Source organism: Vombatus ursinus, unplaced genomic scaffold (assembly GCF_900497805.2).
Source record: "Vombatus ursinus unplaced genomic scaffold, bare-nosed wombat genome assembly UNPS02014775.1, whole genome shotgun sequence".
In the NCBI taxonomy this organism is placed as follows: Eukaryota; Metazoa; Chordata; class Mammalia; order Diprotodontia; family Vombatidae; genus Vombatus; species Vombatus ursinus.
Genome location: NW_020954553.1, coordinates 4954126 through 4980567, shown reverse-complemented (window position 1 = coordinate 4980567; position 26442 = coordinate 4954126). Strand labels below are relative to the sequence as shown.

Genomic DNA, 26442 nt, shown 5'->3' with positions numbered 1-26442 from the left:
CCCCCCCCCCCCCCCCCCCCTGTGAAGGATCTCATAGGATGATAAGAGTTGGAAGGACCACAGGATCTAGCAGGAAGGGACCTTGAGGCAGTCTGATTCAACTTCATCTTCTTATAAATGAAAACTTTGAGGCCCAGAGAAAGGAAGGGATTTGCCCAGCATCACACAAGTAACAAGCTGAAGTGTGGGGATTTGAACCGAGGCCTTCTACACTCCAGATGCCAGTCCTGGCACATAGGTTGATGCCATATATTTGAGACCTGGTTTTCTAGAGCCAGAATCCAAGTGTAGGGTAAAGGGCAGCTTCACTTGTAGAAAAACAAAGTTTCATGCATGTCGCCAGACTGATGGATGGACAGACAGCCAATGTAGAAATCAGGCTTTATAAGTGTGCCTTTCAGCTTTAGATACTGGGGAATGAATGTGCAGGGTTATTTACATGTTGTCCTGTCCATCAGATACGCTATAACTTACTGCTATTAACAACAAACAAAATATATATATAATATATATAAATATCTTCTGATCTATACACAACGGGCCAGACAAATCCATGTCTCTTGACACTGTCAGCAACCTCAGGCAGCTAGTTCTGTATGTCACCCCTCCCTCCAAGGTTCCGTTTGGCAACCAGCTCCTGGCTTGGTGCTGCTGGTGGCAAGATGGTGGCCTCAGAGCCTGTGTCCCTCCTCCCAACCCTTCCCTGCTCCCCAGAGTGTGTCCAGCCAGCCCCTGGACAGAGATTCCTCTGGGGGTGGAGGTGGGGAGTAGGGACAAGAGAACCTGGTTGGAAGGCTGCAGCAGGGAAGGGGAGAACTCATTCTGGGTTAGTGTGTCTGTCCTTGGTTGTAGATCCAGCCCTATAGATTAGTGTAGTGGATAAGAAAGGAATAGGTCTGAGAATGTCTCCTCCACCCTCCCTGCCAGACACTCTGGTTCATATGTGCCATAGTGGCCCAACTGGGGTGGGGGACTTGGGCTGATTTAATGTTTTAAAAAATTAAAAGTTTTTTTTTTTTTAAAAAATGTTTGCTAAAGATTCAGCTCTGATTTTTCCTCCTGTGCACAATCTTGAAGGAGAGAGCTTCAGCCCCAGCTTGTCCTTGGCTAGTGCCTCTGACTGGATCTTTCTGCTTGGAGATCCAGGGCAGGGGGGCAGAGGAAGAGGAGCCCCAGTAATCCGTCCTTGTCCAGGATGGTGAGGCCGGGGAGGGCCAGAGAGGGATGGGGAAGAGAGAGAAGAGTCCTGGGGCTCAGGAGGTCCAGCAGGCAAGCCCTCGGCCAAGGGACCGCCGCCCCACTCCTCACACTTGGGAGTCGGCTCCCAGGCTGTGGAACTCATCAGGTGTCTTGTCACCTTGGCCAGCTCCCCCTTGTCGGAAGCCAGAGGCAATTTCATCAAAGGTCCGGCCCCTGGTCTCAGGGACTTTGAAGTAGGTGAAGATGAAGAAAAGGACGAGCAGCACAGTGAAGATGATGAAGACGTAGGGGCCGCACAGTTGCTGAAAAATACAAAGGGGGTCTGTGAGAGGCCTGGCCTTGGAGAAGGAGGAGTTGGCCATAAGCTAAGGGGAGTAGTCGTGACTAGGGCTGCCCGAATGGTCAGAGAGATGCTCCTTCCGGCTTGGTGGGTCACCTCGAGCAAGCCAAGGCCCCTCTCTTGGCTTTAACTGCCTGAGTTTTAGGTTATAGGAAGTCTGAATGCAGTCAGATTTGAAGAGAGCAAAGAAGGTGTGATCTCCATGTCTGAGAGGGCATGGGGTGATGGCAGGAGGAGGGGGTGAGAGCATAAAAGGACTCACCTCTACATACTGGAAGCACATTCCCACAATAAAGTTGGAGGACCAGTTAGACAGGCCAGCCACAGCAAAGGCAGCTGGGCGAGGGCCCTGGCTGAAGAGCTCAGCGACAATGAACCATGGGATGGGGCCAGGGCCAATCTCAAAGAAAGCCACAAAGCCAAAGATAGCCACGATGCTTATGTAGGACATCCAGGGGAGCTGGTCCTGTTCAGAAGAGGGGAAAAGGAGCTTTAGTGAACCCTGCCCCCACATTGCCACACAGAAGGATGCCTTGGAGCCATGAGGCTCTGCAGATATGGATCCCCCCAAAGTCCCAAGCAGGGTTAGGAAGTTTCATTCCTAGAGGCCTTTCATCTTGCCATTCCCACCAATCATGTTCCCAGACTTTCCAGTCTGGCTAGAGAGGACACCTGGTCACTATGGCAGTACAGGCCCAATGTTTGGTTGGGTAGTTCAGGGATACCTTCCATATAACTCCCCCCTCCTTCTCCAAGGCCTTTAGCCATGTTCGAGGCTGCAGAGTAGTTGCCTGGTAAGCTTAATTGCATCTTTTCCAGCTCTACCTAGTTGAGGACATGGTCCAGTCAGCACATTTCCCCAGGCCCCATGGCAGAGGGCTCAGCCTCTCTGGCTTTCCATCCCTTAGAGATGGGGAAGGACCTTGCTGAGGCTGTTATTGGGAAGGACTCTGGCTGTCCGTGGGGTGAACCCCTACCAACTAGCAGTACAGAATCTGGCTCTCTGTGTCCAGAGCTGGGCCCTCACAGGACTTGGGTAAGAGCTTGGTTCTAATCCAGAGATCTGCCACTCGATACCCATGGAATCTTTGGCAAGTCAATTTCTTGAGGCCTTTGCAAAATGAGGTCCCTCCCTAATCTAAATCTTCTCTTATAACAGGGACTCAGGAAATCTAGATTTGCATATTGGCGGCTTTGATCCCCATCCCTCCTCAGGGGCAGGCAGCGCCTGACTCACCAGCAGGGCCAGGGCAATTGTCATGAGCACAGCGCAGCCCGCCATGCCTGCTAGACCAATGAGGTGCAGAGTTCGGCGTCCAGCCCGCTCCACCACAAACAGCTGCAGGTAGAGTAGAAGCATCAGAATCACGGTGTTCCAAATCTTATCCTTTCCCACTTCCATGGTTCCCTATCAACCACAGCCTTTGACCCCCCCCAGTCTAATAGGGCCACTAATCCCAAGTCCAGGATCCCCAGATAGTGCAAGAGGACAGCTTCCTGTCACTGTCACACCATTATCCAGTGTTGGGGATGAGGGAGAAGGCTGGACCTCTGGGCTGGCACTGGGAAGATGGAGGAGGACGGGGATGGGGAAAGTAGGATCCCTTCTCTTGGAACAAGCAAGGCCCCCAGTAGAAATATCCAGTGGGGAACAGGTCCTGTGGTGCTAACCCTGGGACAGACTGGGCTGGCCAGGAAACTCACCGACACAACAGTGAATGCAGTATTGACCACCCCAGAACCAATGGTGGCGTAGACTGGCTGTTCCACTCCGGACTTCTCAAAGATGCTAGTGGAGTAATAGAAGACCTGAAAAACAGAGCAGCCATATAGAGGGGTGAGGGGAATCAGGTCATTCCACCCAATCTCCTGCCTCTACACAGAGGGTGTGAGACTTTGACACAAAGATGTAAAGAGTGAAGAAGGAAGGGAAGCCCAGGCAGCCAGGGAGGGAGCCAGACTTTCATTTCATATGCACTCTTTCTGGCCAGGCTGAGTCAGTGTGGTTGGGTTTGGGGTTCAGCAAACCCACGGGCACTGTTCCGGTGTTGGGCTCATGGTACTATTCAAGGCCCTGCAAAGGAGCCTGGAAAAGACGTCTGTGAGGCTAGCTACTGTGTTCAGGGTGGATGCCTACTCACAGCATTGATCCCGGACAGCTGCTGGGACAGCTGGAGCACCACTGCAATGAGGACGGGCTGCCGGTACATGGGGGAGCGGAACAACTCCAGGATGGTCACTTTCTTCTCACGCATCATCTGCCGGCTCTCCTCCTTCATCTCCTGAAGGTCGCTACTCACATCAGTGGTTCCCCGAAGTTTCTTCAGGACTAGGGTGAGGGGACAGAGCTATGAGGACACAAGCGAAGCCAGGGGGGCAGGCAAAAGAGAAGGAGATGGCAGCAGGTGCTACTGACCGCTCTTGGCCTTATTCTCTTCATTGCGGTTGATGAGCAGGAAGCGGGGGCTCTCAGGACAGAAGGGCAGCAGGGCACATTGGATCAGGGATGGGATGAAGATGAAACCCAAGAGAAGGGGCCACAGTTCTTCATTACCCATGATGGAGTCCAGGCCAAACACCTAGAGGAACCAAGGATCCAGACCTGAGTCATAGGATCAGCTGGAAGGGCCCATCAGAGACCATCTGGTCCCATCCCTTCATTTTACAGGTGTGGAAATGAATCGGATGGGTGACACTTCCCTGGGGTCACATAGTGAATAAATGTCCTTGCTGGGCAAACCTTGCCCTCCACTCCCAAGTAACAGCACTTGGAGAGCTGGGGGGAGGAGAGGAGAGGCCTTTTGTTAACTTTGCACAGCTTCCTCTGCTCTGGCCAGGCCATTTCATCCTTCCTTCTGGGAAGACATCCTAACTCCCAACCTCTGCTCAGGTTTGAGCTCCCTACCTAGAGCTGTATTTTTCTAATACATCCAAATCCTACTTACCTTGAAGGCCCAGCCCTAGTCCCACTTTCAGGAAGCTCTCACTGACCAGTCTCAGCCCACAGTGGTTATAGCCCTTGGGTCTGGACTGCTCTTGGAGTGAAACTTTCAAGTCCATAAAGGACAAGAGGGTGGAAATGCAACTGGAAGGATTCAGATCAGATTTTAGCAAGAGCTACCTGGCTGTAGGGTTCAGGTGAGATAGGATTGTGTTTCTAGGGAAGGCTCGAGGCAGAGGGATAGATAGGGAAGAGGTGACCCCATCCCATCCGTAATGACTTACCTGGGCGATGAGGATGCCAATGACAATGCCTAGTTGGTGAAGGGTGCCCAAGGCTCCACGTAGGGCTGTGGGTGACACCTCCCCCACATACATGGGCACAAAGCCTGTGGTGAGGCCGCAGTACAAGCCAATAATGAAGCGCCCCAAGATCAGCATCTCAAAGGACATGGCCATTTTGGAGAAGCCCATGAGCACAGCAGCAATAAAGGCCAGACTGTTCATCATCAGCATGGAATTCCGTCTGGGAGACAAGAGACCAGGGGTCTATGGTCAGAGGTCAGGGTGTGACATGAAGGGTCAAAGTCTGGGACAGAGGCCATCAGATGGGGTGGTTCTTCTCAGAGGTGGCCGAATATGGGTGGGGAAGGAGGCATACATTGTTAGTCATGTCCAATTTATTGTTTTCCTCTGCTATTACTTTGTTACAAGGGAAGATTCTATGGAATGGGAGAAGTCATTAGGAAGCATCAGTAAAAGGTTTAAAAAAAAAAGAAGCAACAAGTAGACAATGCTAGGGGATAGAATTAGGGTGGCTCAAATGGATATCATTTTCTTACCGGCCAAAACGATTGACAAAGAGACCCACGGAGAAGGAGCCGATCATACCACCAACGGAGAAGATGGCCACGGAGAGGGACCACAAAGTGGTCAGGGTGGTGGATGATACGGGTTCATTATATCGATTCACCCAGGTTCTATTGTAAAATTCCTCTATTACCTGTGAAGAAAACATCCAAGTCCTTTGAAGGGGGAGTCTCAGCTAGGAACTATAATAGGTAAGCCACTCCCCTTCCCAGAACCCCAAATTTGTTTCACCTTCTCTAAAGGAGTATTGGTCCCTCCAGCAATGACATCCCACCATCATATATTGGAATATTTCAATCAATGAGGTTTTCCTGATGCACAGCAGGGCCTGACATTCAGGTTGCTGATACTATGACTAATGGAATTTCAGACAGCAGGCAAGGTCTGGGAGAGGAGGACCTATGAGAAATGGCCCTTCTTCTGTGACTGTGGTGGGAATGAAAGTGTCTGTTATACGATGGGACAGAGACCACAAGTGGCCTGGGAAGTCTTTCTTCTGAAGCCCCCATGAATGGTAGGTCTTATGGGCTGGATGCTTAACTTAGCAGGCAGAGCTCATACTGTGGCCTGGGATAGCCCCACCCACCACCTGGGCTTTGGCAAAGACAGCAGCTTTGCCAGCCCAGCTGAAAGGTAATGCAGAAAGACAGGTTCTTCCATCCAGTCAGCTCCCCCCAAGGCTAGAAGCAGGGGGTAGGAAGAAAAGGAGGGTGTGTGGGGGGTGTGTGTGAAGGAGGGTGGTTGTGTGTGTGTGTGTGTGTGTGTGTGTGTTTTCAGGTCCTGCAACATGGGAGTGAAACCCAAGAGCCTGGGTTCCAAATCCTTCCTCTAACCACTTTGCTAGTTCATACTCTCCCCCCACTCCCCTTCATCCACCAATACAAATACAGCTTTCCCCAAAGAATAGGAAAAGGGAGGCAAGAGAACCCTGGCTTGGAATTGGGGGATGGGGAAATAAGAGAGTGGGTGTAGAACCAGGAAGAACAAGGATTCCAGGAAATGCAAGCACCAACGTAGTACCGCCCCTCCCTGGCCCAGGCACCCCACCGAGCCAGGTGAGAAGAGGCCAAGCTAGTAACTGAGTTTGGCAGGAACACAGTGTGGTGTGCTGGAGGCAGTGCCTGGTTCTGCCCTGAATACAGGAAGCTATTACAGACAACTGTACACAAAGGACCTACGTTTTAAGAGACAGTGACTGGAAAACACCTCCTGTAGGATACAAAGCCATCCGTACATGCTGGTGGTCAGAGAGGATCTGGCTGCTGAGGATGGAGCCCAGCCACAGCCTTTAAGAGTGGGCACCTTTTTCTCCTTGCTTCTGGGGCTACAAGTGGAAAATCCTCAGTTGTCCTACTTCACACACACCCTTCCCCACCCTAGCCTTTGGGATAAGAGTTGGGGAGGTGGAGTCTAATGGATTTGAGGAGGGCCGAGAGGCTCAAGCTATTTGAGTTGTTCACAGTTGAACATTGGTGGGGATGCTGAGGCACAAGAAGATGGTGAAAGATAGACAATAAGCTCCTTGAGGGCAGGGATTGTGTCTGGCATACAGTAGGTGCTGAATAAATGCTCGTGGATTGACTGAGGGAGGCTCTAAGTTAAGGTAACTGAGACACAAGGCAGCACTAAGCCAGATATCTTGGCTCCTGACCTGGCCCAGCCCTCTTCCTTATGAGGTCATCTAGGTCTGGTTAGAACTGGAAACCTGCTCCTTCTCAATTCCTCTCCTCTCCTATACACACCACCTACTTCTCTTTGCTCCTCTTGGGACTGAATGGGGACAAGAGGAAGGAGTGCTGGGTACCTTTGGAGGAGGAGGCATTGAAGACCACCTCCAATACACCAAGTCGACTGCGCATTCCACCTTGTTTCCCTGTCTGTCCAAAGAGGGGGTAGACCTCAGTGACCTGTAAAGCCCTTTGAGGTCTGACATGTCTAATATTCTAGTAGGAAGGTCCTGGGAGCATTTCTCCCCAAAGGAGCTCAGAATTCAACCTTCTTGGCCTTATTGGACTTGTTAAGCCTGGCCACTCTGGAATTGGGGTGGGGAGGTCGCTAACTGGCCAAAGATGGGCTCCTCTTTTGCACACAGAAGCAAGGAAGCCATCCCCCTCCACAGGGCCAGTCATTTCTTCAGGATCTAAATAGAGAGGATTCTAGAATGACTGGTAGCACTTCCCCAACAGCCATTTGCAAAAACACAGATTCTCAGGGCAACTAGGTCCCACCTATGATTGGAGCATAAACACTTCTACAATATCTATGAAATTTGTAAGGAGGGCTGGTATGGGGTGGGAAGGGAAAGATGAGGGAGAGAGGCAGACGGTCTACTTTGGAGATAAGCTTTGAGGTTCCCAGGGGGTCACTTGTATGCAGAACAGAGATAAAAAATCCATGAAGGAGGAAAACAGTGAAGCATTTCTGTCCCCTTGGGTTCAAAGGGTTGGGCTAGGGACCAGTAGAGTGGAAATCTGTATAGGGCAACTGAGCTATATATAAATGCTCATTCCTACCTAAGGTCAAGTCTCCCACATCACCCACCATGTACCACAAGCACAATATGTATCCCATGTTCATGCTCAAGCAAAGTGGCCAATTCACCATCCCCAAGGCCCTTATGCCTGAAATGCCCTTTCTGGGGAGCTAGTTCAGGAAGTTAAGATGACATCTTGGCCAGAACGCTGGAGCCAGGAAGACCCAAGTTCAAATCCAAACTCAAATACTTACTAGTTGTGTCACCCTGGGCAAATCTCTTAAAATGCTGCCTGCCTCAGCTTCCCCTCTGTAAAATGGGGATAATAACTGTTTCTTCCAGGGTTGTTGTGAGAATCAATTAGGAGAACATGAAAGTGCTTTGTAAACCTTAAAGCCCTATAATTGTTATTGCTAGTTCTGCTGCCACTACTACTATTACTACCACCCACAGTCCTTCTTTCAGTATCCAACTCAACTGCTACCTCCTTTGAAGAATTCCAGATTCTCTAGTTAGTAGTTATAAGATTAAGAGTTAGTAGTAGTCATGAGGTAAAAGATCTAGGATTAGACAGGACCACAGAGGTCTATCTAATCCAAGCCTCTCATTTACAGCTAACATAAGTGAATAAGAAGAGAACGTAAATGACTTGCTGAAAGTCACACGAGCATCTCTTCTGAAAACATGCCTAACAAGCTATGATCTGATTGTCACCCACAGTGCTGGGGAACTCACTACTTACCATGCATGGCAACCCATCCCACTTTTGGATAGCCCTTACACTGAGACGAATTTTGTCATCGGTACCAATCCTTCGGGGCTCTAGGCTTCACTTTGGATAAGGAAAGCTACTGGCAGGAGATGGAGTTATTCCAATCTCAGGCTAAGAGGGGCTCAAAATCAGAAACAGAATCTGGAGTTGGAAGGGTAGATACCCCATTGCTCCTAACTCTTTTCTTGGCCTGTTCTCTTCCTTCACCTCGGACTAATAAATTAGTCCAAGAAAAGGGTGAGAAGCAGGCCTGGCCCAACGATGCTTCTTCCTACCATCCCCAGAAATATACATAAGTGAGGTTCACAGATGGAAACCTTACTGAAATGTATCCCTGAGGTTCCAGACAGAAGGCATCATCCTCTATTTCTCAAAGACTTAAGCTCATTAATCGCCACTGAGTTACTCCTCTGGGCCTAGAGAGGTTTGGTAGGAAGGTGGGGTATGCTGGAGCCAGCTTAAACCTGCCTGTAGCCTATTATTGTTAGGGAAATAGGCAAATGATAAACCAGAGTTTGATTTTTGTTTTGTTTCTGCAGAGTAATGGAGAAATATGTTAACAATTAAGTGAGTCATGAGCATACCTTTTTTTTTTTTTTTCAGAGAATGGGATGGGGGGGAGTGTGTATGCATGCAAGCACGCATGGTCTCGAGACACTTTTTGCCCCTACGCTGAATAGCCCCATATGCTCTGGGAATTCTACATCTCTCCCTCTCTTCTCTACATCTCAGCTGTTACACCTTGCTCTCGTCATGTTTTCCTTCCTCTTCCTCTAACACTAACACTGTCTGGCTGGCTTAGGCTCAGAGACTCTAAATCTGTTTTTTCCTAATCCGTTGTGGCCTTGAAGAGTCAGGTAAACAAGTCTAGCTGAGCCATGTCTCACGGAGAGTACTTGAGATCAGAGGCACTATCCTAGGAGTTTTAAGGGATAGCAATGGGAGGGAGCTACTGAACGACTTAGAATCCTAGATCTGGAGTAGAAGGGGTCTCAGAAGCCATCTGCTTCAAGCCCCTTCATTTTACAGGTGAGGAGATTAAGGGATTTGCCCAAGATTACTGAAAGTAGTAGTAAGCATCCTATGGAAGAACCGAACCCAGCTCCCTGGGCTCTAGTGTTAATGCTTATTCAACCATAGCAGAGCAACTAAGGGAAAACAACCCTTCCAGGTTCTTGGTTTCAATTTAGATAGGTGAAGATACTGGCTAAGTGAGACTGTTGGAAGTTATTCCAGTCTCACAGATAACTAAACTGAGTCTCAATATCAGAATCACAGAATCTAGAATTGAAAAGTCCCTTAGGTGCCATTTGGTCCAGCCTACGTGAAATCTGAACAAGAATCACGGTCTTTCCACCTCCCCCCCCAACATCTGACAAATCCGGCTTCTGCCTGAAAACTCACTACCCCTAGAGGCAGCCCATTGTGCATGGTGTAGCTCTAATTTGCCTAAATTCTCCTCTTTGTAACTTCAACACTTTTCTTTGTTCAGTTCTGGGGGAAACCAAGGAGAAGCAAGACAAATCTCTCCCTCCATGAAGACCCTTCAAATACTTGAAGACAGCCAACCTCTCTACTCAACTATGATCCATATCCCTCAGGAGGTGTTCCTATAGGAAGGACACCCAGAAAATCAGTAATAGAGTGGATACCAGGCTGGACTCAGAGACCAAGGCCATTTCTGTTTCAGGGCATTTACCCCTTCTTGAGCTGAGCTGAGGGGCTGAGTGGAGGGGGAAAGGGAGACAGGCAAGTTCTGGGCTCCTTCCCCCCCCGGGGACCTCCAGAGAAACTGGCAGATTTCCAAGCCTGCACTTGGAAGATTTCTTAGCTCTGGGGTCAGACTTGAGGGCCCCAACATGATATGAAGGGGGCCCTCCAAAGGGGGTCTCTCAAAAAAAAACTCCTTTGGGGGCTGAGCCTGAATGTGCAGTAGGATTAGCCGGGACCCTTCCTGCCATCCCAAAGCCACTCAGAGCTGGAAGGAGTCTCAGAGCCCATCTCATCTGATCTCTTCATTGGATAGAGGAGGAAACTGAGGGAAGAGAAAAAGCATTGGCCAAGGTCACATAGCAAGTTGGTGGAACAACAGGGACTTTCCCAGGTGTCCCATCACTTCAGTGTTGATTCTATGACAACACACTGCCTTGGGGGATGGGAAGTGAGAGGGACAAGGGAATATCTTTATTTCCTCACTACACGGTCATAAAATTTGGGAGAAGCTCAGAGTTCATCTCATCTAAATCCTCCACAATCAGGCTTCTGTTCCCACCAATTTACTGACTGTTCTGAGGTCACCAGCAGCTTTCTGTTTGCCAAACCCGACGGGCTTTTTTTCAATCCTTGTTCTTTTGACCTTTGTCAAATGGTGCCGCGGTTGACTGCCTTCTCCTCCTCCATCTGATGCCTTTGACTTCAGCCTCCTTCACTGAGCCCTCTTCTACCCAGGGACCTTCAGTCCCTTACCAGACATCTCCCACCTGGATGTAGTCCATGGCTCTGTTCCCTCTCCTGGAGTCTTTGCCAGGTACAGAACTTTGGGAAACGGTCAAAGCTTTCTGGATGGGAGCTTAGTGCTTTTTAAGATTCAAAGGGGATGGTCAGCAGAAAGGAGCTGTTTCCCATGGTATCTGGCCCTCCCCTCCCCCAGTTTGCCTTTCTTTTGTCTCCTTGGAGGAATCAGGGCAGGTTAAGCTAGTGCTTGCGCAAGGACATCTCAGGTAGGGCAAGAGCCTTGGGCTGGGGATAAACCTGCCTGTGCTTGTATCACCTTCTGGTCACTAGTTCTGAGGATCGTAGTTTTAGAGCTAGAGAGAACTTTAGAGTCTTAGACCCCCTCATTTTACAGAGGAAGAAATTGAGGGAGGGTAAGTGACTCACCTAGGGCCAAATCACTAGTAAATGTCCAAGGCAAGATTTGAACCCAGATGCCCTGACTCTACATCCAATTGTATTAGAGATGCTGGCTTTGTCAGCAGCTAGGCCTAATGATAGCAGTGATTTCTTCTAATTCACGTTGCAGTGATATTCCGCCCCCCCCTTTCAGAAGCTGCTAGATACTGCTGGTCTTGGAGTCAGGAAGTCAGTCAATTTTTAGTCACATCTGACTCTGTGACCCCATTGGGGTTTTCTTGTCAAAGATACTGGAGTGGTTTGCCATTTCCTTTTCCAGCTCACTTTTCAGATTCAGAAACTGAGGCAAACAGGGTTAAGTGACTTGCCCAGGGTCACATAGATAGTAAGTGTCTGAAGCCAGATTTGAACTCAGGAAGATGAGTCTTCCTGACTCCGGGCCTAGTGCTTATCCAACTAGCTGCCTCTGAAGTCAGGAAGATCCAGGTTCAGTTCAAGTCCCTTCTCATTGTTCTTTAGACCACTCTAAGCCTCTGTTTCCTCATCTGTGAAATGGGAGGTAATGATATATGCAGTACCTACGTCCCAGGGTGGTTGTGTATGAGTGCCAGTTATTGCTATTCTGAAGTCTGCCTTTGAGGCAACACCCACGTCTGCAAAGAAAACCCTGTGGCTGATCTGGGCCAGAGGTGGAGGACACAGGCAGCTTAGAAAGCTCTGAGTAAATGCTGTGTGAATGAATCAATGGACTTTATGATGTCTATTTCAGAATTCTCAAGCTTACTTCCTGGTTCTTAGCCAGGTTGTAGGTTCGAGGGGCTGGCATCCCTAATACACAATTAGGGAAACGTCCTCATCTGTATGAGTGGAGTATCCCTCAGAAGTAATGATCTAGTACAAAGGGTGGGGTAGCAGAAACCTAAGTCTGAGGCCACAATCCAGCATTTATTAGCTCAACACTGTGGCCAAGTCACTTGGTTAACAGACTGAATCTTAGTTTCCTTTTCTATGAAAGATGAGACAAAAATACTTTGCAACCTACCTTCTATGGTTATTTCAAGGAATATGATTTATAAACCTGAAAGCACTATAGAAATCCAAGTTATTACTCTGCCTATAACTCATGTTGGGGTACCCAACCTTACATGTCAGATGGATACATGGATCCTTCTGACTAGTCAGGATCCTAAAAAGTCCTGGTATTTCCCAGAGAAAGGGAAAACTATTCCTAAAGCCAAGATAGGCTAGAAATATGCTCTAATACCATGGCCACCAGCATAGTATAGGCCCTAGTCACTCCAGCCTGGTCTCCTCCTAATGCCTCTTCCCTCTGCCCTGGATAAATCGATCCTTTTCTCATGTGCCGTCTATCAGAATAATCTTCCAAATCCCTGAAGCTAGTCATGTCAGTCCTCTGCTCAAAAGCTTTCAAGGGGGGCAGCTAGATGGCACAGTGGATAGAGGACTGGCCCTGGATTCAGGAGGACCTGAGTTCAAATCCGGCCTCAGACACATAATACTTACTAGCTGTGTGACCCTGGGCAAGTTACTTAACCCCATTGCCCAAACAAAAAAAACAAAAACAAAAACAAAACAAAACAAAAAAAAGCTTTCAAGGGATCCCTATTGCCTAGACAGTAAAATCTGAGCTTCTCTTCCTGGCATTCATGGCCTCCATGATCCGCTACCATTCTCCTTTCTAACTTATCTCACCCTCTTTCCCCCTGCATAGTATATTCACGGGGTAGCTAGGTGGTACAGCGGATGCGGATAGAGCACTGGCCCTGGATTCAGGAGGACCTAGGTTCAAATCAGGCCTCAGACACATAACACTTACTAGCTGTGTGACCCTTTGTAAGTCACTTAGCCCCACTGCCTAGCCGTGCCCCCCCAAAATGCACAGTTTATATTCTGGCGAAACTGAACCACTTGAGGTCCCCTGGACCCACCCGTGCCCATGTTTCCATGCTGGGTCTTTGTCTCCACTGTTCCTTAATCTGAAATGTCCTATTACCCTGATGAATTCCCATCTGCCTTTTAAAGCTGAACTCAAACCTCCTCCAGTAAAGTCCCTGAACCAGTCTGGGCCTTGGTTCCTCATCTGCCATGATGGAGTTAGATTAGATAACCTGAGGTTCCTGTGAACCTTCCCTGGCCCTTTGTCAGTAATGACCTCTTCCCAGAACACCCCTCCTTGGACCTCACATCATCTAGTCTTGTCCTTTACAGGTGCCTGACTGTGTCTCATCCCCCTCCTAGACTGTAGGTTCCATGATGGCAAAGATCATGTTTTCCCTAAATGCTGGTTTAGGTGCCAAGCCACACGAGGTGCTCCGTAGATGTTTGGTGAACTAGACTGAACTTCTGTGGTCACCGCTGTTAAAGATCCCTGCCTGCTAATGGAGGATGACTCAGCATCCCAGACTTTGCTTGTGACCTGCCTCCCTCCCAGAGGGTGTGGCCTGGTAGGCACCCACATTCCAAACAACACAGATTGGCCCTGGGCACCGCCCATTTCCATTCTGCAGCTCTGGGGAGGCTCTCGGGCCACCTCAATGTGGCCCAGAGCTCTCAGGGTCCCACTGTATTGAGTGAGAGAGATCAGAAACCCTGGGGGTTTCCGATAGGACAGTGGATTGGTCGTGAGGGAATGGTGGCAATAGGGAAGAGGGGATGGTGTGTGTGTGTGTGTGTGTGTGTGTGTGTTGAGGGGAGTACTTACCTTCTGTGGGGCATTGATGACTCCAGTGTTGTAGCCAAATTGTAGGGAGCCCAGCACGGCGCCACCCACGGCCAGCATGAGGGAGGCCGTCACCCGCTGTAGGAAGAGAAGCAGATGAGTCAGTCAGTGAGGCTCTGGGTTGCATTATGAGCCCCAGAGGGGAAAGGTTGTGATTAGAACAGACATGGCCACTATCCCTTAACATTTTATATTCTCAGTCAGGGATGCAGGTGCAGGGTAAACTCTTGAGAGGTACAAGATGGAGAAAACCAGGGGGAAGAAAGGTAATGGTGGTGTTGTATAGAGAGAAAGGAATGGGCATTTATTCTTTTTAATTCTTATTTTCAGTCCCAAATTGTCTCCTTCCCTCTACTCCCAACTATCAAGGCATACCCATAGTATATATGAAGTCACATAAAACATTTCCATGGAATGTGAGTTAAGTAAGTGCCTAATGTGTGCAAGGGTACTGTGTGCTAAGGATTTCTCACTTGATAAGACTGGCTGGGTGTGATAAAGTGAAGAGTTGGGATAGGAGTGGAAAGGCAGGGACAGATGGGGGCATCTCTCCCCTGAAACCCTCTATTTGTATAGAAGCAGTATGCTGGTAAGGCCACTGCCTAACAAGGCCAGGCACAGTCAGGGCCTGTTTCCCAGGAGAGGGACCTCCCCCCTGGCCAAGGTCAAAGCCTCAGCTTTTTATTTCACATTATTCCCCTTTATGCACTCACTGTTTCAGATGAATTCTCCAGATCTCTAGCCTTTGTACATCATGGTCCAACATAGCCTTTTCTCCCTAACCTCCACCTCTTAAAAGCCCTTTCTTTTTCTTCAAGGCTCAGGACTAGGAGTCACCTACTAGAAGTCATTCCTGACTCACTCCCTGGATCTGTTTGGGGTGTCTCTCCCTCAATAATCATATAAATGCTTACTTTTTCTCTCCTTAGTAGAATGTAAACTACTCAAAGGTAGGCCTTTGCCCGTTTGCAGGCCTGGAAACCGTCGCTTGGACAGACCCTAGTGGCTTGGGCTCTCTGATCAAGTATAACCTGACTTTCTCAGTGGGAACCCCAAAGGAGGAGGGAGGGAGGAGGGCATGGAGGATATGAAGGAAGGAAGGAGAAAGGAAAGGAAGGTCTAGGGAAGCCCTGACCTTGTGCACATACAGCTTCACCTTTCAGGAGAAATACAGAGCAGTGTTTCCGGCTGCAGAAATAAAGCTGGTGAAGTATGAGGAAAGATGAAATTTTTATTGAACTGTTGTACCTGTAAAGGGCAAGGTAGAGTGGGCTTGCCTGTGTCAGCCTCAGGCCCTCCCCCAGCAGGGCCTGCCCCACTGCTCCCCTCATTCTCTCAGTTCTATCCCATGGCTGCATTCAGCAGTCAAGTTTACCAAACATACTTTTCCTGGCCTTTTGCCAAATGAAGAGACTGGATTCTTAATTTCTCTTTAAATTCAAAAGCCTAAGAGATTCCTTTTCTCCTCTGCTAGGGGTGGTGGGAAGGCAGTGGAGCTGAGAAGCGTTTTATTGTGAGGCAGAGAAACAAACAATAGTGGAAAAGGTGCTGGACCCAGTTCAAATTCAGGCTCTGAAACTTACCGTCTTTTGTGACCTTGAAACTAATAACAATCACTTTATTTTCTGAGGCTTGGTTTCCTCATTTGTAAAAGAGGGATAATACCTACACCAACTATACCCTACCGCCCTAAGGGGGTGTGGGGGGAGGTGAGGGAGATCCGAATTTTACAGATGAGGAAACTGAGGCTCAGAGACGTGATTTGTCCAAGGTGACAAAGGCATTGTCAATACCTTTTCTACTGTACTACAGTGCCTCTCAATAAAAAGTTTCTTAGACCAAGAGGAGTCACATAGGCTTTTCAGCTGGATTTTGTAGATGAGAAAACTGAGGCCCATGGGGAGGGGGTGGGCGGCGGGCTTTGAACTCACATACCCTGACTTCAAATCTCTGCCACCCTCAAAAGTCTCCATTCTATCAAGCTCCTGAATTCAAGCAGTGGTTTGGGCTGAAGCTTCCCTCGCTATAAGCTCATTTGATCACACTGCTCCAACCTCTGCCACCTAGAAGGTCCTAAAGAGTTTTGTCTAACTTGGGGACCAGGGATGGATTTGGGTTTGAGACCCTGGGGCCTATATCCTTTACTGTGTCCTTTGGCACCTGTGACAATCACCTTTCTAGGGACAGTTTCCTCACCTGTAAAACTCACAGGGCCGGCCTAGATGACCTGATGTGTCTTCCTGCTCTAGGGTCATTCTAGCTCAACTGAACAACTCCTCCAGGAAACCTTCCCTAAAGTCCTCAAGCAGGCCACAAGCCCTCCTGGGATCTTCTCACCAGCTCAGACTAGCAGTCAGTATCAAACAATCTGCCCATAATTGTTTTATGCTTTGTGGGTCTTATCTCCCAAATTAAATTCCGAACTCCCAGAGGGCAGGGCTGGGGCTACAAAAAAGCACTGCTGAATAAATACTGGTTGACAGATTAGGGAAGATAGGCTCTGGGGCTGGGGTGAGGAACCTGTGGCCTCCTAGGTCCTTGGGTGCAGCCTTTTGACTTGAGTCCAGGTTTTACAGAACAAATCCTTTTATTATATAATCCTTTTATTAATCCTTTTATTTGTTCTGCGAAGTTTAGATTCAGTCAAAGAGCTGCACTTGAGGACCTAGAAGGCCACATGTGGCCTGGAGGCCACAAGTTCCCCACCCCTGCTGGGTTTTGAAAACAGCACAGATCTGAGTCTGACTGAAAAACAGGGTTGTCACCCTTCTGAGGAAGTAACGAGGACAATAACAGATCCCATTACTCTACTGGCATTTTCCCAGATGTCATATTTGATACAACCTTTATAAGGCAAGCAGTGGCAAGTGGTATTAATGCCCATTTCACAGATGAGGAAACTGATGCCTAGAGGGGAAAAAAAAAAGACTTGCTCCTAGTCACAGAGGAACCTGTAGGTAGATAACCTACCAGGAAAGGTTATCAGCTTGGAGCAACTGGGCTGGATTTATCAGCCCCAGCTGATAACCTTAGCAACCAGCATTCAGAGGGAGGGGTGGAAGGAAGGAGATAGGAGCTGGGTGGAACTGAACTGGACTGGACTGTCCATCCCTAGAAATATTTGAAAAGCAGAGGGGTTGTGTTTCCAGGTTCTCCCTGGGCTCTTGAGGGTGCAGCTCTTTGAGCGTAGAAAGAGTGGGAAGTAGCAAGCATCTTGTAAGGCAAGCAATCCGGTGAGCTAGAAAAGACCACTGCTGCAAGACTTGGTTTTGCAGGCAAAAGGCATACATTCCCAATTTCTGTTCTGTGTGACCTTGGGTTAGTCACTTTCTATTTCTGAGCCTCAGTTTTTTTAATCTGGAAAATAATGATAAAACATCACATTATAAACATTTAAGTGCTGCCAAAATGTGAGTCGTTTACAATCCCCAGCCCTCCTTGCCCATTTCTGCCTTAATTCCATGGAACCATCCCCTGAGATAGGACAGATCAGAACACCAGGTTCATGGCCTGGTCAAATTCCCTCCTTTTCTTGCCTGACAGGAGAATCATAGAATCCCAAAAGAAGGAATTTTTCAAAGTCCAACTTCCATGAGAAGCAGGATACCTTTTGATAGGAACCCAGTCACATGGTTACCTGGCCTTAACCTGAACACCTACGATGATGAGAAGGCTACTACCTACCTACACAAGCAGCCTGCTCCATTGTTGGGAGCCTGGAGTCATTAGAAATGTTTTCCTTAGATGAAAACCCTATACAAACATTAACCCTAATTCTGCCTCCTCATCCCAGGTTTTCATAGTTCTGCACCTTGGGGTCAGGCTGCTTTTTCTTGATTCTGGGCTGTCCAGAGCTGAGGTTTGTCAGCAATCTTCCTCTGGCCCTTGTCTTGAAAAGTGCTAAGATAGGGATAGGTCTTGCATTGTTCTTTAAATAAGTATGTATGAGTCTGGTCTCAATTAGACAGGACTTTCCCCAAGTAGGGCTGGCTCTCCTGTTTCTGCTCTCTGGCCCTCCCCATCCCCCAGCTTAGCACAGTGGGAGAGGATGTAGAGGGCACCAAGGCTAGTAAAAACTCTTGGAGAGATGTGTATAGGAAGGGCCATATTGGGGCAGAGAGACTGGACTTGTCCTGTTCCTGAGGACTCTCAGCAGAACCAGGGGTAATGATGCTGCACGTCAGGGAAGACTTCCTAGCAATGATAACAGCCATCCTCAGATGGCCTGAGCTACTGGCCTTGGGAAGCTCCCGGGGGAGGGCTAAATGGACCACTTGTCGGGAGGCAGAGAGAATCTGTCTCACATATAAGTTGGACTCATGCCATCAGATACCCCTTCCACCTCTGAGTGAATATTTTATCTAACAGGCCCTTGAGAGATCTCATAGGCCCAGAGCAGAAGCATTTTACAGAGATAAGGGGTAGAAGGAAAACTGGGGGGCCCCAAAAGCTTGTTTTTGTCTCTACTTGTTTTCTTCCTGGATTTGTAAATTTTTTTTTTAATCACGTAATTTCAGAGAGGGAAGTTCACTTAGTCTAACCCAGACACTCATTTTACAGATGAGGAAATAGGCTCAAAGAGAGAAAAGGGACTTGCCCTGGGTCAAGCATGTTGCAGATACAGGATTAGAACCCAGGCCTCCTGATTCCTAGTCCCAAATACTGTGTTGGGCAGCAAACTCATATAACTTAATCTATCAGAAAGCCTCCCAGTCATGAGTTGGTCCTTTTAGGGCAGACATCATACACCTGGATGACCTTTAGGTGACCTCTGGTGTTAGGTTCTCATTATCCTGAAATCAGATTACTTCCGCCTGGATTCTGGTGTTAGGCTTCAGGGTTGCTCTGACTGATTCTTCTACCTCTGCTCCAGGGAACCTGTTTCCAGGTTCCACATAGGCCCACAGGCAGGCAGACAGAATCCTTGTTTCCAGGTATTTCTCTATGCCAACATATGCAGAGATTGGGGATTTAGGAACCTGGAACTGGTGAGATACAGAAATTTGGTGGACCCTGTCTTCAGGGCTAGCAAAGGGCTCTCCTTTGGAATCTTGTGTAAGTAAAAATCGTGTTTTAACTGCACCAGGACAGCTTGGTCTAGAAGAAATCCTTTCTCTATACCCTAGCTCAATGACTATGGTCTCTCATGGAGGAGAGATAGGATCTGGAGTCAGGAAGAGCTTGAGTTCAAATCTAGCCCCAGGCACTGGGCAAGTCACTTAAAAAAAAAAGTCTGCCTCAGTTTCCTCGTCTGTAAAATGAGGATGATAACGGCCACCTATATCATAGGGTTGCCATGAGGATCAAAGGAGATGACCTAGGTAAAGCACTCCAGGCAAAGGTAACTATTATTAAATGAGATAGGAGGTAAAGAGTTAGGGGCTTTTTACTGAGGCAGGAACATCTTCAGATGCTCAGCCCCAAGTCCAAGCTCAGGGAAGACTGGATATTCTGCTTGTTAACAGACCAGCTACATTGACTCCAAGGCCAGGCTTTCCTGCTCCTTCCCCTGGTGGCATCTAGCCTGTCGGAAGATGGGCTCAATGGGACCGTGCTAGGATTGGGTTCATTTTCAGCCCAGTGTTCCCTTGTTCATTTCACTGGCTACCCTAACCTTGTATTCTCCCCCAGAAACCAAGAAAGGGCCCCTTGGTGCTCAAAGGAAGCTCTGGGCTCAAGCCTCGTGACCAGGTGTCTCGGGAAAGGCTGGAATCAGCTGCAGTTACAATCTGATTAATAAGGATCTGGAACTGGCCCAGGCTTGGGGTGAGCAGGACCCAGTCCCAGGCAGGCTCAGTATGGGTGGGCACAAGGCCACATTCTTTACATTCAGCCTGAAATGGGCAACTTTGCTTCAGGGTCAGTTTCTTTCAGTTCTAAATCTACAGGTCCCCACATCTTTATTGATAGCAGACTGAGGGGGTGATGTTTGGCAGTGAGCAGCATCGGTGGGACAGACGTGTGTGTGTGTGTGTGTGTGTGTGTGTGTGTGTGTGTGTGTGTTAATGGCAGGCTAAGTCCTGTGGGTGTAGGAGATGGGGTAAGACGCAGCAAGGGGAAGAAAAGGTTTAAGAAGCATTTGCTGATTGACCTTCATCAAATCACTTCCCTTTCTCAGGGCCTCAGTTTTCCCATCAGTATAATGATAGTTGCTATAGTCCCTTCTGGATTCTGCCAGTCTATGTTGTGAGCTCTCTCCCAACTCTAAGGTCCCTCCCTCCCAGTCCTGATGTTCTATTCTGACACCCTGTGTTGTGTTTCTGCTGAATTTATTATATGCTTAAAAGCAAAAGCAAGCTGTACATAATAGAAATTCATAGTTTCACAATCCTCCTTTTGTACTTCGTAGATTCGAAGGACTCATTTTATTTAGTATTTATGATCAGAGGAAACTATGTATCCTGAGGTTCCTTCCAACCCAGACCTTGTATGAGTCCATGCCTTGCCCTGCAACATTCTAAGATCTCTCCCCGTATGAGCACTGGGTGTTCTCAGGTCCTTTTCAGCTCTGACATTATGTTCTAAGGTCTCTCCCAGCAATGGCACTGTACGTTTTAAGGTCCCTCCCAGCTCTGACATTTTATGACCATAAGGTTCTAAATATTTATTGTGTGTCTCTCTTAATAAATGGTAGGACAAAGTTAGCCTCTGGGGCTGTCAAAAGGGTAGCCCAGTGCTAAGATATAACTTTCTTTCTCTCCTTTAGCAGGTATAGGAGTGAACAAGGGAAATGAAGCCCAGGAGGCCATCTGCAAGGATATGACTGGCTTTCAGGGAAATTGGGCAGGAGAGAATTTCCCCAGCAGAGAACATTAAATTATTTATCAGGTCAAGCAGGCTAGGTAAATTCCCAGAATGCCAGGCCTCTAGGTATTCAAGAGCATGCGGTTCCCTTTCCTTTCCCAATGAATGTTTGATTTCTTCTCTGGGTCTCAGTTTCCCTTTCTCTAAAATGAAGGGGTTAAACAGGATAATTCTCTAAAGCCCTTTCCCTCTCACACACACATTTTTTTTTCTCATTTGATTCCCAGAACCACTGGATGAGGGAGACAGGGCAACCCTTAATTTACAGGTGGGAAAAAAAACATGTTTAGTGTGGGAAATTGATATAAATAAAGTCACAGTGAATAACAGAGGTAGGAACCCTAGTCTCCTGATTCCACTAATAGCTGAGATTAACTTGATTCCTAGTCCCTGAAAAAGCACAAAAAATATAGGTCATTCTACAAGGCAAATACTGGGAAAGAACAAGGGAGTTCTTATCTCAGGGTTACCACCAGTTTCTCTGGTACTAACAGTTCAAGTTAAAACTAACATTTATGACAAATAGTCTTCCCTCAACAGATTCCCCTAGCTAAGCTGCTGTACTGAGGGCCTTGGCCTTTCTGGACGCATAGAAAGAGCCAGATTCCACCTGGGCATCTCTGGTAGAAGCCTGGATGAGTGATCTGAACCCTAGATGGGAGGCACCCTCCCTTCCATCATCAGGAAGGGTTCATTCTCCATAGAATGCTAAGTTTTTAAGTAACTACTGAATCACTTCAATCACCATTTCCCTAAACTTAATTCGGAGGGGTCCACTGTCCAGAAGGCCTGGTTGCAGCTTTTAGTTCAGTCAGTTATTCTGGGTGAAGCCGCCATATCAGGATGGGACCTGCTCCCTGCAGCTTCCTAGATAAGGCCTCAAGTTTATTTTTTTAAATCAAATTAACCAATGGTTTATCTATTCTCCCCCCTCCCCTCTTAAAACCGGTTCCTCAACTATTACTTATTAGTTCAATGTTGTTGTTTTTTTAATTTTCAATTTTATTAATTTCTCCTTTGATTTTCTAGGATTTCCATTTTAGTGTTTAATTAGGGATTTTAAATTTGTTCTTTTCCTATTTTTGAAAATTGCATGCCCAATTAATTTGCTTTTTCTGTTTTATTGATGCATTTAGAGATATAAAATTTCCCTAAGTACTTCTGTACCCCATAAATTTTGGTATGATTTGTTGTTTGACGCACTTAATTTGGAAGATTAGATTTAGTTTCCAATTAATTTTTCATCTATGCTTGCAGGAGCCCTTATTGAATGTAATTTTTTTTATTGCATTATGGTCTGAAAAGGATGCATTTAATATTTCTGCTTTTTCTGCATTTGGTTGTGAAGTTTTTATGCCCTAATGCATGGTCAATTTTTATGTAGGTGCCATGTGCAACTGAGAAGGTATATTCATTTCTATTCCCATTTAATTTTCTCCAGGTCTATCATATCGAACTTTTCTAAAATTCTATTTATCTGGTTAATATATTGTTTACTTTGTGGTTAGATTTATCTAGTTCTGAGAGGGGAAAGTTGAGATCCCCAACTAGGAATAGTTTTACTGTCTATTTCCTCCTGTAACTCATTTAACTTTTCATTTAAGAATTTGGATGCTATGCCATTTGGTACATGTATGTTTAGTATTAATATTACTTTATTTCTGATACCTTAACAAAATACAGCTTTCCTGCTTATCTTTTAAAATTAGATCTTATTGCTTTTGCTTTGCCTGAGATCACTATTGTTAACCCCCCCCAACTTTTTTTAAACCTTATCTGAAGCTTAAAAGATCTCCTTATTTTTACTGTGTTTCTTTGTTTCAATATGTTTCTTGTAAACAACATTTTGTTGGATTCTGGTTTTTAATGCATTCTGCTATCCAGTCTGTTTTATGGATGAGTTCATCCCATTCATAATCAGTTATGATTACTGTGTATTTTCCCCTATCCTACTTTTTTCCTGTTTATTCTTTCTCTTGCTCCTCCCCATCTACCTCTCCACTATAACAGCTCTTTCGTAACTATATTATGTGAGATTTTACCCTATTCTACCTCTCCCTTCCCCCTTCTCCCAATGCACCCCTCATTTTCACTCCTTAATTTTTTTTAAATCATCCCATCATAGTCAACTCACACAGTTACCCTCTGTCTACGTATACTCCTTCTAACAGCCCTAATAGTTATAAAGTTCTTAAGAGTAACAAGTATCTTCTTCCCACGTAGGAATGTAAACAGTTTAACCTTATTGAAACCTTTATTTTTCTTGAAATTGTGGTATTTGATTCTAAGTAGTCATCAAGTTTAGAGATAATATAATAAAGCAGGATGGTATAGTGGAGGAGAGGGCTTGGGATTTGGAGTTAAAGAAAGGTCCTGATTCAAATCCTGGCTAACTTAAATCACTGTGTGATTTTGGGCATGTTATACCTCATCTCTCTGGGCCTCAGTTTACTCATCTGTAAAATGAGGGATTTGGAACTTTTGATTTTCCTTCTAGTTCTAAATTGAAGAGCCTATGGGAGGCACTGCAACCTTATTCAGTCCACGGATGTGTGCAGAAACAGACACACACGCAGAGCATGGTACAGAGAGGCAGCATTGTAGAGTGAGAGGCTGAATGGGAAAGGAGAAAGAGAGCTGAATTAGAAGTCAGAAGATCTAGGTTCTAATCCTAGCCTTGCTCCTTCCTTCCTCCAAGCCTCAAATCCCCCCACTATGTAAAAAATAACGTTAGACCACAAAACGTTAGAGCTGCAAGGTACCTTAGTAGCATTTGTTCCCAACCCCATCATTTTACAGAGGAAATTTCAAAAGCTAGCCCTAAGGTTATATTGCCAGTAAGTGGCAGAGATAGGAACTCAGGGTGTTCTGTCTACAAGTCCAACGTTCCCTCCACAATCACCCCTCCAGAGGTGAAGAGAAAAAGATTAACCTGGAGAACCATCAGAGTAATAAGAGTATTTGGAAGAGTAGATTTATCTAGGTATCCCTAGGAAAAACTAAGCCAGTCTTGTTGGGGGGAGTGCTCTCCCTAAAATGGGTGGGGTTCAATCTGACAGATTGAATTCAATCTGGTCTTGGTAAACCAGATCCTCCCCTCTGGGTGCCCACCTAGCCTGAGCTGTGTTTGGTGTGGGGTTCAGATCCCTCCAATACCGAAGAGGAGAAGAGACATAAGAGATTTGCTCTTTCCTCATCTCCTATTCTCCCTTCCCCTTCTACCAGGAAGCTAGAACTCACTCAGCCTTCAACTTTCTCCTTTTTGTATCTTTCCAGTCCATCAGACAAGAAGGAAGAAAAGGATAGGGGTGGGGAATTGGGGTGTGTCCCTGCCTCCCCCGTACTATGATCCTTTCTCCCAAGAGACCACCGGGCCTTGTGAATGTCTGGATCTGAAAAGGCTCCCCACCCACTTCTCTTCCCCCAGCTACAGGGCAGTATCGAGAGAAGGGAGAGGGGGCTCGGCCGGTGTGGCCAATCCGGAGCAAGCTCTGGGAAGCCCCTCCCCTCTAGCCCCTCACCCCGATTTCCGGCAGCTACAGAGCTCTGGAGGGAAACGAGGGTAGGAGAGCTGGGGGAGGGCTCTACCAGAGAGAGGCCAGCCCTAGAGAGAAGGCTTAGTGCGTGCGGAACGTGCGACTCCTGCCCGCACGCCCGCCCCCTCTCCCTCCTCCCCGACCTAGCCACATTAGCTAAGAGTCCTTCCCCTGGGAGACTAGGACCAGGGTCCTAGAGCATCCTTTCACCTTTGGCTCCTGCGGAGAGATGAGGGGAAGCCAGGAGCCCTAGCCCCGCCAAGGCCTAGCAGGGAGAGAGTTGCGGTCTGGCTGGGTAGGAATCTTGGACCACCGTGGTCAGAGATGGGAGAGTGCCCAGGGCTTGGGAATACCTATAGGACTCTTTGTTCCCTGCTGACCATGAGGGTCTCCAAGCTTCCTGCCACCTCCCTAAACTGGGGTTGGCAGTGAGAGGGACTGGGACTTTTCCGCTGCTAGTTCGCACTCCCACGTACGCGCCCTCCTCTTTCACAACTGTAATTTGGTTTCTTTAAATCAGTTTGTAAAATCTCCACTCGCCAGATGTGCCTTTTCCTAGAGGCTTGTTTGCGCAGCTGACATCACCAGGGCCCCCGCCCGGCCCCAGGTCTCTCCTTTGCCCAGGGTTGACTCTGAGATAAGATCCTCCATTCCAAGGTTTAGTGTCAGCCCTCGCCCACCCAGCCGGCCCCAACTTGGCGCGCTTGCGCCCTGCGCAGATCACACAGCAGGAGATGGGAAAGGGACCTAAGAAATCTGCTGTAGCTCCCTTATTTCACATGTAAGAAAACTGATGACCAGAGAGGGGACGCGACTTGCCCACAGTCTTACGGCTAGGAAATGGCAGAGCCAGAACACGACCACAGAATGACGGCCTCGGCTCTCCACCGTGCCTGCAGAGGCCTGGCGGTCAAACTGGCGGCTTCCTGGGAGTGGAGCGACTGCAGCCGCCAGGCTGGGCCGGGGGCTCAGACTCTCTCAGAAATTCCCGCCGGCGGCTGGCCCCTAGCCAGTCGGGTAGGCGGGGACAGAGGCGGAGGCACCACACCTCTGGGAGGGAAGAAAGGCGCGGGATCCGCACCTTTCTAGCCCGGGGCCGTCCGGCCCCAGCCACAGTCCCAAGACCTCACTCCCCCGGCACTCCCTTGGGCATTCAGGTCTCAGCCGCGGCTAGTGATGGGCGCCAGGAGCCCAAGAGGGCCTTCTACGCACACACCACGCGGCTGGGCCGGGATGGGGGCGCCGCGCCACGCTGCCCTCGGTGATGCCCCGAATCTCCAGGCCCCGCTGGGCTGGGGCACAGCCACCTGTTGCCCAGGCCCCCAATGCTCCTCCACCCCCAGAGCCTTCCGGGGCCCCCGGCGGCCCAGGGCAGACTACTGGGCACTAGGGGCGCGAAGCCCTCGGAGCCGGAAGCCGCCGGGTGCCTCAGCCCCTCCCCTCCGCATCACCAGCAGAGCACGCCGCTCGCCTGGCCAGGGGCGGGGGGTCGGAGGGCGGCATGGTCCTCGGCCTCTCAGTCAGCACCAGACCTGGCCGCGGGTCTTACCTTGCCGCCGGACTCCATGTTTCTCGCTGTGCCCTCTCGACGCCGCCGCCGCTGCCTAGGCTGCCACCGCTCTTTGCGCTCCGGCTCCGGCTCGGATCCCCAGGGCTCTGAGGCGGGAAGCTGGGGCGCGCTGCGCTCCCCTGCGCTCTACTTTTCTCCCTACTCTCTTTTATACTTTTTTTCCTCTCCTCTTTTCTTCCCTTTCCTCTCTTCCCTTTTCTTTTCTCCTCTCCTTTCCCTCAACTATCTTTTCTCCTTTCCTTTCCTTTCCTTTCCTTCTCTCCGGTACTTCGCCCCCGGGGCCTTACCGCTCGGTCCACCCCACCGAATCCGTCCCCCTCTCGCTCTTGCCGGGAATGCGGAGC

The 26442-nt window shown here is 48.3% G+C and overlaps 1 protein-coding gene across 1 annotated transcript; it reads right to left on the bottom strand.

The window, feature by feature from the left end:
* Positions 1–364: 364 nt before the first annotated feature.
* SLC2A1 (solute carrier family 2 member 1) lies at positions 365–26442 on the bottom strand. Its single transcript, XM_027864394.1, has 10 exons — positions 26078–26442; positions 14171–14266; positions 5323–5483; positions 4766–5006; positions 3957–4119; positions 3682–3869; positions 3245–3349; positions 2778–2879; positions 1803–2006; positions 365–1502 (listed from the first exon to the last, which is right to left on the bottom strand). Exons 1-10 carry the CDS (start codon positions 26093–26095, stop codon positions 1305–1307), a joined length of 1476 nt encoding a protein of 491 aa, XP_027720195.1. The 5' UTR covers positions 26096–26442; the 3' UTR covers positions 365–1304.